At 35.3% G+C, this 15,627-nt stretch overlaps 1 protein-coding gene across 2 annotated transcripts; it reads right to left on the reverse strand.

Annotated features, from left to right (window-relative positions):
• Window positions 1-790: 790 nt before the first annotated feature.
• Window positions 791-15,572, reverse strand: HENMT1 (HEN methyltransferase 1). 2 transcript variants are annotated; one of them, XM_026671760.2, is made up of 7 exons: window positions 15,425-15,572; window positions 12,262-12,386; window positions 7,638-7,750; window positions 6,711-6,845; window positions 5,693-5,872; window positions 3,982-4,156; window positions 791-1,842 (listed from the first exon to the last, which is right to left on the reverse strand). In XM_026671760.2, the coding sequence occupies exons 2-7, from the start codon at window positions 12,376-12,378 to the stop codon at window positions 1,411-1,413; spliced, it is 1,152 nt and encodes a 383-aa protein (XP_026527545.1). In that variant the 5' UTR covers window positions 12,379-12,386; window positions 15,425-15,572; the 3' UTR covers window positions 791-1,410. The 2 variants fall into 2 exon arrangements, with proteins under 2 accessions (XP_026527545.1, XP_087816895.1); XM_087960769.1 differs by having other exon boundaries at window positions 15,420-15,540.
• Window positions 15,573-15,627: the final 55 nt, after the last annotated feature.

A 15,627-nucleotide genomic window follows, 5' to 3' on the forward strand; every position in this document is an offset into this window, starting at 1 on the left:
CACAGCTAATTATGAGTCACATATTTTTTGCATTCTATTTTCATTTAATTTGAGCATTTTTATTCTATAATATTTTAAAATATTGTATGCCACCCAGAATGACTTTCATGTGTGATGGCCAGTTATACAAATATACAATAAATAAAATCCTATGTGCTTTACTTGTAAAAATAGTCACTAAATAAACTGTTATAGGAAGTTTCCTTGAAACCATGCTAGTTTCCACTCTTCTCAGGGATATCAAACTTGAAACAACTTAAAGTTGTGAAGGGTGAGAAACAGTAGCAATATTTAGGAAAACATGCCAATGCTGTTTGTGGATAAAGGTAATAGAGCTGTTCACTGCCACACTGGAATAGCATAAACATTCATGCGCTTCGCCGTTGCTGGGAATCTCAGCAATATTTCAAAACTAATTATAGAAAGATCACTTTTGTCAACAAAATGTACAGAGAGCAGCCTTTATATTTCTAAATATGAAGATATGGGGATGAAGATATTTTATTGTAACTGAGGGGAAATATTTGATATTAACCAGTTTAATGACACCAAAGTGAGAGCTGCATCTTACCACTAACAATATTTTAGATTTAGAATGTCCATCACAAAAAAGAATTGTGACAGGATCAGTTTCTGTCATTCCTGCTGATAGAATTTGAAAGCAAGATTGAAACTACCTGTATAGTTATCCCCTCAGACTCTGCAAATCAATCACGCAAACATGTTAGCAAGTTATTTTGTAGCACAGAAATATTAAGACATTTGGAGAAAAAGCACAAAAGCGTAATACATGATTACAGGGGGTTTATTTAGTTAAGTACTCAATGTTTACCATACTTCAGTGTATTACTAGCAAATACTTCATTTTATCTAGTATATACTAATGATCTTTTGTACAGCAATCTCTATATTTTACTACAAAACTCCTTAAATTTTATTTTTTGCAGTATTAAAATTAGGAATATCAATTTTTAAACTTGTTTCAATCACTTTTTTTTGCTTTGTGATTAGACTGACATCTTTTCATTCAAACTTATTCAGAGTTATGTAGTAAACTGCACTCTCACTGTACTTCCAATTGTTTGAAAAGTTGTATTGCTTACTTGAGTTTGAATTTTTCATTTTTTGTTATATTTTTAAGGAAGGGTTCCTTCACCCTTAAGTATTACCTAGTATAATATTACCTCATCCACTTTGTGGGCAACAGCCCCTTGGTAACAAGCTACTTTCCTCAGGTGAAAAACAAAACCAAGAGCCACTCTTGGAGACTAAGAAGTTACTCAACCATCTATAATCCAATTTAATGCTAAAATGTCACATCTGATTATAGTATTTAAGTCCAATTTTAAACCAGCAATTACTAGAATTTCAATTATGAGACTATTATGTTCATGACAGGAACTGTTCTTTTTAATTCTGATCACCATCCTGTTGTTCATCTTCATAGTCCATCTCAATCATCACTGCAGAACCATCATGGCTTAGTGTAATTTTGCCACTTACAAGCTTATTGAGTTTTTCAAAGGTACCACAAAGTTGATTGACTTTGGAAAAAGAAAATATTTTTGCAAGAGGTACATAGATAACATTTCCCTTAGCCATTGGCTGCATAATTTTACTATCAGCTTCAGAGAAAGGAAAATCATCCAAATACATCTGGAAAGTAGATTGCTGAAATTGGGATTCTGTTCCAATGAGAGTCTCACAGTGCTTTTTATATTCAGATTTTCTATAGTCCAGGTGTTTCCTTGCAATTATCTCTGCTGCTCGAAAAACTTCATTGACCACTGCATTCTGCAAATACTTTTCATCTTTAAGGCTTGGATATATGACTTTGAAAACCTTTCTCAAGAAAAAACAAAATTCAAGGCATTTATATAGCACATCAAATGTTTTAAAAGCTTTTACATATTTAGCTATTATAAACTATAATACTCAACATTAAACTTTATGGCAAGTTTACAATACTTCAGAATCAAGTTATAAACAACTAATTCTTTATAGTTTTCTGTGTAGATGCCCTTCCCACTTTAGTACACAATAGGTACAGCTCCTTCCTGAGAGGTCTTCAACTGATGGAAAAACATCAGAGTACAGAGTGTCTTTCTTTTTTTAGTGTCTACTTGCCATGGGCCACAATTTAGCTTCAGAACCTCACTCTTGACATTGTTCCATTTGAGCCTGTGGATCAAGGGTCTTCAAGCTTGGCAAGGTTAAGACTTGTGGACTTCAACTCCTAGAATCCCTGAGCTAACATGACTGGAAAAGAAATTCTGGGAGTTGAAGTCCACAAGTCTTAAAGCTGTCAAGTTTGAAGACCCCTGCTGTAGATTGTCAGCCTCAGGAATCATCAAGCCATGATTCATCTGAGGCTGATCCACCACAGACATCTCTTGATCAGTTGGAGCAGTCAGATGATGGCTACAACCCCCAATCCTCAGCAACAAACTTACACATCAATGCTACTCAATGAGGCTCCTCACTAGGCAAAGGGCCAGATCAAAATAGTTGCTGACAATTGCCTGCAGATAGATTTATGTAATCACTTTGCCTTCAGCCTTCATTGGGATCAATCATTCAGAATTTCAGCTCATGACTCTTGTTCCCGTGTTTCCTTACTCTTGAATCCTTATTCCAATTGCCATTTGGTGACTGAACTATTTTCTTTAAAAATGTCATATAGATTGAAATTCCTGACTTAGTCACAAATTACTTGTGATGACAAATGAGAAACTACCTGATCTGGAAGGAGGCCTTTGATGCTGTTTGGGAGCTCACAACATGGGGTTCTGAATCAAAACCTCACATAAGGGCATTCAGATCAAACTGATCTATGCCAGAAGAAATTACATCTTTGAACAGAAATAATAAATGCAATTCAGTAGGATTATGTTGATTACAGTAGTTTGCTACATGTGTTCTAGTTCCAGTTATCATTCTTTGGTTTTGCAAGGGCAGTGAACTTTCCAGTAACTCTAATATTCCCTATGTATGCATCAACAGGTGCTAGCAGCTCTATTGCATAGAGTGGTTTCTGAAACTGATGATGAAATATCAAATGCAGTCCATTGCACAAGGCAAAATCATGATAAGTAGCAGAAGCCTGGAAAAATCATAAAATTGGAACATGAAAACCTTGAACAACAAGCATGAGGACCCAGATGAATATGCTCAGAACAAGTAAAAAAAATATCTAGCCAATACATAAAGCAGTATATCTTACCTGAAATTTTTCACAAATTACAAGAAGCTTATTACAGTCTACTGTTTACATGCTGATAGAAAGTAAATCTCCTTAAACATGAAACTTATTTCTAAGCAAGTATATATGTTGAACTATGAATATGCAAGATATAATTGTTTCATGGAGTAGATGTCTTCTCATTTTTTACATATTTTACATACAATTTGGGGTCTTGGGAGCCAGCTCGCATTTACAATTATTGCAAAGGCCTGCAGTTTTGTGATTGTTATTTTTGATCTTCTGAGTTGGCTCCAGATATGCAAAATCAATGGGGGAAGCCAGATTCGCTTAACAATCACATGATTTACTGAACAACCATGGGGATTTGCTTGTAAAATCAGGTGCATCATGTGTTGCCTCACTTAATGACTCTGCTAATTAATTTTCCAGTCCCAATTTTGCTCATAATTTGAGGACTATCTGTCTTGGTAGTAATCTCATTACATCCAAATTTTTTGGTTTAAATTATCTAAGAATAATGGGAGTTCTTAAACTCCAGTTGACATATCTGAAAGACTTTCCATAGTCTTGCTTTCTCGAGACATATTTATTTGGAAGACCACCTGAAATCAATTGAACTTCTTTTCCAGTAGATATTTTAACATTTACAGCTACCCTGATCTAAAGTGTGTTTGATATAAAGAGGCAGAAGCCCAGTATTTTGATTGTTATATGTTTCAAAATAGTTCCTTCAAATGAAAATTGTCTGATCTTACAAAAGAAAAAGATCTACCTACAGTTTTATAAATTCTTCTCTGACATTCTTCAAATCTTTCAGGCTCGACATTTCTTAGGTTTTTTCTTATAAACACTCCAATTTGTGTACAAAATCCAACATCCTTCCCATGAGGTGATGCTCCTACTCCAGTAAACTCTACTGTGTAATCATATCGAGCAGCAACATCCACAGCCCTAAATTTATGAGGAAAGAAAAATTAAGAAGTTTAAAGGGGTTTATTCTAACAAACAAGCACATCACACATTCCAACCTTCTATGTCTACTCTAAATATCTTAACTACAACTAGACAGTAAAAACACAGCCCAATACAACAAATAATTTTATTCACTTAGTGTCACAACAATACATGGTCATGCTTATGAAAACAGGTCAAGAAAGAAAGAAGAGTAAGGTTTATTGGTGGGAAGGGCACTCTGTTTCTCCTTTTCCATTATCACTGCAATGGAAATGTACCTGATTTAGCAGTGAGGTGGACAACAGTGACTACTAGAAATAAAGTTACCATTTTACCATGTTTTCTACATGCAAAGCCAGTAATCAAAAAATTGTCTCCCCAGTTTTGCAGTGTCTCTTTTTGGGTTTGTTTGTTCATTTTTTTTACAATATATTTGGAAGCAAATAAGGCTGACGTTAACAACTCTTAATTCTGTAATCTCAAAACAAGAAAGGAAGCAACTTCCTGAAAGTGGCTGTCTCTTTTTCATACTATTAAACATGCAGCAAATGGCTCAAACCTCTCAGTGAACAGGCTTTCACAGATAAGAATTTTGGTATGTTGAATCTAGGAGCTATGACGAAGCAGTAATTCGAGACCCATGAGACAATATTTCTCAATATCATTAGATAAACCCTTTTCAAGATAATTTAATTTTATGAGAAAAGTTAAGATGTTAAATTTCACTTTTGTACATGCCTTTTAAAATCTTGGTTCCCATAAATATATAGAATGGATGGGATTGACCTGTTACATCATTTTCCACTTACTTTCCGATCATTGGAGTTATTGTTAAATCAACTAGATATGATAACCCTAAATACAAAACACTATCACTCCTGTGGTGTTGTGTTTTTTTTAACTGTCACCATTTCAAAACTGGCAGTAAAATATGAGATTGGTCTGATCTGATTTTCATTATTTCCTGCTTCATTTCTACTTCCAATTCAAAGTACTGGTGTTAACATACAACGTGTTAACTGCATTATCTTGTGAGAATAAATTATTTGAAGATTTTTATTCCCACATATTCCTACTCATCTTTAGGGAAGGCAGCATTTCCCAACTGTAGTGAAACACTGCTAAGTATCTACTATTTTTCTGTCTAGCACTAGGCAACGACTTTCTATTTCTCCCAAGCCTTTTACTATAATAGTTCAATATTTAATATTAATGTATTGCAAAACACCATTTAATGATTTTGGTTGCTGTTAGGCTTTCATGGTTTGTATTTATAGTACTACTGTTTTAATGTCCTTTTTCATGGCTAATTTTAAAGTAGTGCAAGGCTGGGAAAACCTGGGAAAAGAGTAGCATATACATTTTTAAAATAACATAAAAGCAAGGAAGAAAAGATAACCTCCATATATTCAGAATTATAGTGACTATTAAAAGCAATGGTTTGTTTTGTTGCATTTTAGTTTTACATTAAAATATCTATCTTTGTTCTTTATTCTTTCACCACACAATCTATACAAGATTGAAGGAACTTACCAGTTCTGAAATTGTGTTCGATTCCATTCAAATTTATGATCTGGATGTCTAAATGATACTGTTGGAAGTAAATAATTGAATTCTGAGTTTGGTGTGCTAATTATGATCATGGCTGGAGACATGAAACCAAATACTACTTCTGGAAATTTCTCAAGCTCTTTTGCCTCTAGGTGTTCTATTCTGTAAGTACAAAGTTGTAAAAAAGATCTTTTTACTTTTCAGATCAAGTGAATATATTTACTTTAACAATATTCCAGGACTTCAATGCAATTGTTATAATGAATTGATGCAGAGAACAGAATTGATCACCAATATTCAAATTTTGGGTATAGATGGAAAATCAACGGCACAGGAGCAAAACAATAGTAGGAGAGATAGAATCACTGTCCTGCTTGTCCTGAATTACAAATTAACTTTAATATACTGCACTGCCAGTATAAAAATTGTGCTTTTATACTTCTTTACTTCCAGATCATATTTGCATTGTTCTATAGTCTAAGAAACTGAAAAACTAAGAAAAGACATTCCTTATTTATGAGACTTTGCTAAGAACCAGGAAATAGAAATTTATAAATATCCTAGATAACCCATCATCCTTTGGATCATTCTTTCAGAGATATTTCCTCACCAATTTCCTTAATGCCTTCAAACAATGATAAAACTTCTAATATTCTACCTTCACTGGGAAAGGCAGGATACATTCAAAGATGTAGCTAAAAACAACCCATAACACAATCAAACATCAGCACAGGAAATGGTTTATATTTTGCATTAGGTCAATAAGCTGTATTATTATAATTTCGATGTCATAAAAGGTTTTATAAAATTTCTTTCACAAGAGCCATGGGTCCCAGATTTTGGATGCATACTGTAAGTTAGTCCATCTGAGGTGCCTTGGATCAAAGAGTGTAAGAACAAGAATTTTAGTAGTATATATAAAGAAAATTGTGTTTTTAGTCATCTGAGTTTGCTTTTTAAACATTCATCAACTAATATGAAATATCAAAGTAATACCCACAATTCAATGCAGGTTACCATATCAAAGCCCAGCATACAAGGATCTTTGTGAGCAACTGAACCCTGAAGAAGGGTGACTGTCAGCTGTCTTTCACTTGGCTGAAGATAGTCACTAGGAAGGGGAGACAGCGAATACCTGGAAGCAAATAAATTGCACAGAATGAAAGTATTGTTTTTGTCTATTCATCTCCCTTTTCATCTTGCATGTCCTATAAATCAGGAATGTATAATTCAGCTTCCATCATTCAACATGAAAGAAGACTATAAGTAAAAAATACTTGAATTTTAATATTCTCCCCCATCCAGTGCATTGTAGGTACAATCTGAATAATGTCTGGCTGATTTATGAATGACATGGATACTGTTTCTTTGGATACCAACAGATCTCCTTGGTCTATTGCCATATTTTTGTGACATATGTTAGACTACTATTAAATAAAATATTATTAATTTGTGGACACTGAATAGATTTTTTTTCATACAGCATTATTTTTTGAACTACTGTCCATTTAATTATTTTCCTGAGAGGAATGAAAATGATAGTAAGTTTTCCTTACTCATTAAAAATAGCAAAACAAGTGAAGTGCAAAAATGGTATTATCAGGAAAGAAAAATGTTTATATATTACTTTTTGATTAATTGTGCTAGAGATCTTTATAGCAATGAAATGCATAGCAGATTGTATATGTGAGAAAGATCATAAACGAACAACCATATTCTTTGTTCCCTCAACTCAAAAATGTTATAATCAACTCTCAATTAGGCACTTACCTATCATATCAATATTTTTAAAGAACATTTCAGAAATGGAAAATATAACTCTTTTCTTAGCAGAGAGTGACAGAGAGAGGGAAAGAAGGTAGGTAGGTAGGTAGGTTTGGAGCACAAAACATTGTTTTCCCAAAAATAACTTACACATTCAACTTACAGGTTTTCTTTCATCACCTCTTCATTCATATCTAGCCCAACAAGTTCTTCAATACAATTGCAGAATTTCAGCATCCAGAGTAGTCTACAATCAGCACATCCCAAATCTGCCACCTGTTAATTTGAAATTAATATAATTTCTAATATCACACATAAGACTTGTTCGATACTGTTTTCTTATGTAATGAAAATGAATGCTGATTTAATGCTAGGCTTGATTAAGTTAATTATATGGTGACAGAGGACTGTGATCTACAGCATTGGGGGAAAATGCTGTAACATTTTTAAGTGGACAATATCCTCAATACTTATATTTATACAGAAATCATATGCAAAAATCACCATGCATATTATTAGCAAAATCCATCAAACATGCACACATATACAACTCTTAAAAATGAATCTTGCTTACCTAAAACCAGATCAAATATTTCTAATTTAAAAGGTTCACACATCCCACTAAGCAATTATTATTTTAACCCAATAACCAAGTAACCCTTACCATGCCATGAACCTATAATGTTGTTTGTTTTTAATTTAGCAAGCTGTGCAACTGTAGCTTTCCTGTGAATTCTAAATCCATAGTTTATGGCTTTACAGATTATGAATGGATTCAGCTGTGGCTTTTCAATACACTATGATCATGCCAACAACAGCTTACTTGTGACTTCAGAGTATATTATTTAACTACTAGTTTAGTGTACTTTATTGTCATTGCACCTCGTACAACGAAATCAAACATCATCTTCAGTCACATCATGACCATGACCATGAAAATAAACACAAACACACCTCCTTCACCCTTCACACATTGAACCGGAAACCCCTGACACCACACCAACACTGCAGTATACAGCAGAATTCAAAAGAGCTACTGCCCTGGGATAGGAGCTGTTTTTCAGCCTATTTGTCGTTTTTATTATTCTGTACCGTCTGCCAGATGGTAATAGTTCAAAAAAAGGGTTCCCAGGATGAGATAGATCTTTGAGAATGTTTTGAACAAAAAAAAGGGAGAACTTCCGGTTTGTCGGCCGCGAGCGGCAGGGATTTGCGGCTGCGCGATCCCTGCCGCGCTAGCCGTTTTTGGGGCTCCGACCCAGACGGGTGCGGAGCTAGGCCACTGCAGGGGCAGCTGAAGGTAGGGGGATCCGGAGAAGGGTTTGGGGGTGTTGCAGACTCCTCCCTGCCGGCAGAACTCCCTTTTCCCAGGACGGTGCAGCGGCGGTCTGTAATGGCCGCCACAAAGAAGCTGGCAGCCAGGTAAGAATGCGCAGGAGGAAGTGGAGAAAGTGATTGAGAGGAGAAAGTTTTCTTGGCTCCTAGGACTCTAAGACATATTTAATAAAATTCCTGAAAAGTATGACTTTCTGAATAATACCTGCCAGAAGAGGAAAAAGCAGCTGTTTGAAGGTGCTGAAAGGATAGCTTTCCCTCTTTTCCCACGGAATAAATAACTGGATATTAAGAAACCTATTTCTTTTAGGTGAAAATTGGTTTTAAGCGATGAGTGGGAAGAGAGAGGATTAAAAAGAAAATATTTGTATGCTAAGACTTTGTTGGAGCAGATGCCTTAAGGATTTGAAGACAAGAATATATTGCAATAAGATTTTAAACAGATTTGGACTTTCTTTCTCTTGGATTGATATTACCCCAGAAGGAGAAAGTGAGAACTCTGCCTTGGTTTGGACTGACTGATAACTTTGGGACTGTTTTATTTTTTTATTTTCTTTTGAATATTCTGGTTGTTGTAAGAAGAAAGAAGGGAAAAGAAAAGAAAAGATTTATAATGGCTCTTTCTGTTGAGGAACTAAGAAAAGAATATGAACAAGCAAAAAAAAATGGTAAAGATGGTGTGGAAGAAGCTTTCCTTTTCTTAGAAATGGCGCTTACTAATTATCAACAAACATTACAACAGATGAAGACAGCAGAGGAACAAGAAAGAAAGGAAGGAGCCATTTTTAATGAATCTCAGAATTTGATCCAGAAAGAAGGAAGAGAGAAAGAAAAGAAAAGAAGAGAAAAGAAGAAAACTAAAGGACTTAAGGACTTAAGATCTAAAAAACATTTAAGAAAGGGAAAAATAAGGTGCAAAACCAATATGATGATAGTAAACAAAAGGGAAAAGGAATACGACAGAGAAGGGAAGCTGGTAAGGCAGAGGCTAGAAGAAGGGGGTAGAAAGGTTTGTTGGGAGAAGAAAGAAAGGGAAAAGGTGGAGAAAAGCTACAATGTTTTGAAATTAAATGAAAAAAAGAAATTTTTATGGATAATGGATAAAGTATAATTTTTTTTTAAAAAAAAAAGATTTTGCAAGGTACATAAGATGAGATGGTAGTATTGTAATGATTTAAGAGTTGATAAGAGATTAAAATGTTAAAATGTTTAAAAATGATTGGCTTTAAAACTTAATAATAGGGGAGGTTTAGAATATTGTTTTAATTAAAGAGTTTAATAAGACTATGGTATTGAGGTTATTATAAAATTTTTATTATAGTATCTTTTTTTAATATTTGGATTTATTGTCTAATTATGTACTTAATTATGTTGGATGTATTAGTTAGATAGAATGTACCAAGCAAAATCGGATTGGGTATTAGATATTATTTTAAAGATTAATTTGATTAACTTAGGGGGAGATAGAAAGGCATCATACTCTGATTAATGATTTCAGGAGAAACTTATTTTCTTTTTTTTTTATAAGGAATGAGACAAAGGGATGATAAAAAATGGACAAAAGATATAAATATAACGATTCAAACTAAGATGATTAATTAAGATAGAAGTAAGAAGTGTGAAATATGTGGGGAAGTTAATATAGAAGGCTTAGAATGGTAAATAAAATAAGTAATGATATGTAAGATGAGCATGAATATAATTGATGTCCATGAAGAGAGAGACACCTGGGTCCAAGTTACTTTCCAAAAAGATTTTTTTTATGTTTTGTGTGTTGTGTGTATATGTCTTTTGGGGGGAGAATTAGTTAAAACTTGTAGAAATATAGAATGAGAATAATGGTAACTAAGTCAGAAAGAAACAGATGAAATAATAATAATGATATTGAATAAGAAGTAAAGAGAAATTGAATAAGAGGTTTTGGTATGTTGTATGGAAATGGTTTAAAATAGAATTATAATTTATCTGACTTGTTAAATTGACAATGAAAAAAGGTTTAAACATGTAATGAATAATGATAATTTGTGTGTTTTAAAAATTAATAAAACTTGTTTAAAAAAAAAAAAAAAAGTTCAAAAAAAGGGTTCCCAGGATGAGATAGATCTTTGAGAATGTTTTGAACTTTCTTAAGGCAACGGAAGCTATAAAGCTCTTCCAAAGAGGGGAGAGGGCAACCAATGATCTTCTGGGCAATGACATTAACCTTCCGGACTGCTTTCCTATCTGCCACTGTGCAATTGGCAAACTATACAGAGGTGCAGTATGTTAAAATGCTCTCTATGGTGCAGCAGTGGAAGGTCACCAGCAGTTTTTCATTCAGTTGTTGTTTTCTGAGAAGTCTCAGGTAGTATAATCTCTGCTGGGCCCTTTTGACCAGGGCTGCAATGTGGGCACCTCAGGTCAGGTCTTCTTTTAGGGTAACACCCAGAAACTTAAAACTGGCCACTTGCTCCACTCGGTCTCCATTGATAAGCAAGGGCTGGATGTCTGATCTGTTCCTTCTATAATCCACTATAAGTTCCTTGGTCTTATTGGTGTTGAGGACCAAGTTACTGTCTCCACACCACAAAAGCAACCGGTCTACCTCATCTCGGTAGGCAGACTCATCCCCCCTGGAGATAAGTCCCACCACTGTTGTATCATCTGCAAATTTAGCAATAGTATTACTAGCATGAGTGGGAATGCAGTCATGCACATAAAGAGTATAGAGTAAGGGACTCAACACGCAACCCTGTGGTATACCAGTGTTAAGAATAAGGGCTGAAGAGGTATGATTACCTAATCTGACCCTCTGTGAGCAGCCAGACAGGAAATCCATAATCCAAAGGCAGATTGAATTAGAAAGCCCAAGGTCCAGAAGTCCACTACTCTTTATTTTTCTGATCTGAGTAAGGGTCTACTGTTTTATTGAAATGCTTTTTCACAGCATCTACTTGAATAATAACCATAATATTTAAAATGTACACCCCTCAGTGCTGTGGTTCCCAATCTGTGCACTGAGATGCCTTGGAGAACCATAACAAGATATTTTTACTAAACAGAACTGTCTAATTGTTCTGGGGTACTCACACTGCACAGTTTGGGAACTGCTAGAGCAGATGTGTCAAACTCGTGTCATCATGGTGGTGTCATATGACATGTCAGGACTTTTTTCCCCTTCACGAAACTGGGCGGGGGCGTGGCCAGCGCATGACACATCCAGACCTAATTTGACAGCCCTGTGCTAGAGGTTCCATGAAATAAGTTTGGAAATCTAATACAATTTATACTATTCATGACAAATACATAAATACTCCCTACATTAGTTGTTTGGAGTCTTCCTATTGTATTACAATTCCTAATTCAATTTTTTTCAACTGTATTTTATCACAGCAAAGTAATAACTTTAAGGATTAGAGTTCTAGTGCAGTTAGTCATACTGAAAAAAAATGTACTAGGAAACACATACTAACCTTTTTAGGTTTATGCTTATCCACCAACTGCTTAATAAAATGGTAACGTTGCTTATACAATGGTGGTGTAAATGTAATAATCTTCACAAGGTCATCTTTTTTCATTGTTATATCCATATTCAAAACTAAGAACAAAAAATATTACTATTTAAATTCTATACAGGTAGTCTCCAAATTGTAAGTTCGTTTAGTGACAGTTAACAATGGCCGTGAAAAAAGTGACTTGACTGTTTTTCACACTTACGACCATTGAGCATCCCCATGGTCATGTGCATCCCCATGGTCATGTGATCAAAATTCAGATGCTTGGCAACTGAGTCGTGTTTATGATGGTTGCAGCAACCCAGGGTATTGTGATCACCTTTTATGACCTTCTGACAAGCAAAGTCAATGGGGAAGCCAGATTCACATAACAGTCGTATTACTAACTTAACTGCAGGGATTTATTTAACAATTATGACAAGAAAGGTCATATAATGGGGCAAAATTCACTTAACAAATGTCTTAACTCAGCAACATAAATTTTGGGTTCAATTTTCGTCATTAGTTGAGGACTGCCTGTAGTCTCAGAAATTCCTGTGCAAATTGAGATCCAAGTATATTTCATGGCTATATAAATTACCTGCATACATATATACAAATATGGGAATCTGCTTTCTTTGATTGTCATTATGGTTATCTAAATTTCTTTCACATTCCTTTTTCCTATGGAATTAACCTTCAACTCTTGATATAAATCAGGTTTGAGCTTATTTATATATGTCATAAAATAACTCAATTGACACTGAACTTCTTTGGAGGTTTTTAACAAGATGGGATCACTGATTTTCATTTTCTGTATCTAGCTAGGCCTTTTTTTCTCACACAGAACAAAAGAAAGCCTTCCTCTTCATCGTATCCTCCTTAAAACAATTGTGAATCAAAATAAAGACAAAGCAAGCCTGGGTTTTGGACACTTTTCCTTTTTTAATTACCGTACTTTATTAATGATCTGCTATATGAACTAAGTGAACTGTATTTCTTTCCTCCCTCTATATGAGAAAATATTTTACTTTAGCCTTATGCAGATGATATGGTTTTGTTTACTTAAGCTGAAATAGTCGATTATAGAATAGCAGATAATTATGATAAATCTAAAGTGACTATGTTTAAAGATGAAATGCTATACAATAATATAGCCAAAATAAAATTGAACAAAATTCCTATCACTATCTTGGAATGTTCAGTGTTTAGGTCAGTTGTATTCTAATGTAAAAGCACTAAACCTAAAGATTTTGGATTTTTGATCTCAAAGGCAGGAGTGGTGTCCCCTGCAACAGAACCTGGGACTTATATACAGTCTCTGTTGTGGCTTCTGCCGCTCCCAAGGCATCCTTGAATTTCTTCACTGAGACACCTTCCACTTAATGACTTGCAAGTTTAGAGTTAATAATCTGGAGTGTTATATTTTTCAGTATCTTTTTGTTATTTCCTCATTCTCTGTAAGTAACTCTTGATTCTAAAATGTGGCATGGTTACAATAGATTTATCCTTTCATCTCTGTAGGCTAATCTCCAGACCTATCTCATCTACTTGCCACCTAGGTCTCCTCTTTTTTCTATTTTATATCTCCTTCTATTTCCCCCCACCCCTTATCAAAGAAATGAATTCATCCAAGTTGTGCAACCATTCCCCCTTTCTCACACATTGGGATTTTATCTATAATCACAAGGAAGACGTGAATGTGACTATCTTTTTCTAATCTGAACTGTTAAGCACAAACCATTTACATTTGATCCAGTCCAAGGCAACTGGATCCATTTTATATCACTGTCTCAATAATCAATTTCTCCTCTTAATGGCTATAAATACCAATCTACTGTGTGGTCAAGTGCTGCAAATTTTCTAGTTTTTTCCAATTATTTCTACAGATGGAAACTAATCAAGGAGAGAAGCAACCTAGAACTAAGGATAAATTTCCTAACAGGGAGAACAATTAATTGGAAGAAGGGCTTGCCTTCAGAAGTAGTGGATGCTCCAACATTTAAGGTTTTTAAGAAGAGACTGGACATTTGCTTGAAATTGTATATAAGGACTCCTGCTTGAGCAGGGGGGCTGGAATAGATGCCCCCCCAAGATCCCTTCCAACTCTGCTATTCTATGTTCTATGAGATTTTAACACGAGTGGTAGGTCAAAAAGAAAAAGTAGCAAATGCAAAGGTTGAAGAGATTTTAGTGCTTCAGTAACCTGTTGAATCACAAGTGACAAGGCACACCATGAGCCCGATTCCAGGTATCTTTTATCATTCTACTCCAGGGGTCCCCAAAGTTGGCAACTTTAAGACTTGAGGACCTAGAAAAGTCCACAAGTCTTAAAAGTTGCCAAGTTTGGGGACCTCTGTTCTAGTCCCAAAGGTACTTTTTTTAAGAGGCAGCTGGACTTTTGTTTTTTCTTTGAAGACGATTCGCTTCTCATCCAAGCTCTGAGCCGAAGAAGCTTCTTGGATGAGAAGCGAAACGCCTTCAAAGAAAAACCAGAAAGTCCAGTTGCCTCTTGAAAAAAAGGGACAATCCTGACCTGAATAACTGAGAATCTCCATAGACTTTTATCATTCTAGTTTTCAAAACCTGTATGCCTTTTTTTTTTTAAGGAATCTTTTTATATCATTTTTTTAAAAAACCTTGGTCAAATGCGTTTAAGACCTTACTAAAAGCGCTCAAATAAATACCCGCGTTTGCACACACCACTTAAGCCTTGCACTACAATTTAACAGTTCACAAGGGGGCGTGCATAAGCGCACCAACGTGCCTACCGTCCCTGTCCTATTGTTTCTCTTATTCTTTTATTTTTCTTATATGTAACCATTTCATGTATTCACAACTATGTATACATTTATACTTATTATCTTGTAAACAATTGGCAAATCAAATAAATAAAGAAATAAATAAATAAATAAATTGCGGTGTTGGAAGTGCTTGACAAGACAGAAGAACATCGATAGTCCGAGCTGAGTTTACAACAACGCCCTCGGCTACCATACGGTCAGCCTCATTGCAAGTCCGCGTGTCCTGCAAGCACAGCCACAGGATACGTAGCCTTCTTCTCAATTAATCCAATGGCATTCTATTATTACGACGCGAAACGCCAGGCTTTGCAATATGCAGGCGATTGGGCCCACCTCACCCTACGAAACAGCCTAAGCACACTTCAGCCTCGCGCGCTCTCCGAGCCCAACCGAAGGGACACCGCGTGCTGCTGCTCCTCCTCCTCGGGTTTTCCGAGCCGCCCTCGGAGTCGGCCCAACCACCTCCTCTTCATAGCCCCCCCTCCCACGGGCTGTGATTGGCCGCCTCAGTCCCGGAAGGATTTTTTTTTTCTTGCTCATT

This window comes from Notechis scutatus, chromosome 3 (genome assembly GCF_049901735.1).
Source record: "Notechis scutatus isolate UNSWTSFEM ecotype Mainland chromosome 3, rNotScu1.2, whole genome shotgun sequence".
In the NCBI taxonomy this organism is placed as follows: domain Eukaryota; kingdom Metazoa; phylum Chordata; class Lepidosauria; order Squamata; family Elapidae; genus Notechis; species Notechis scutatus.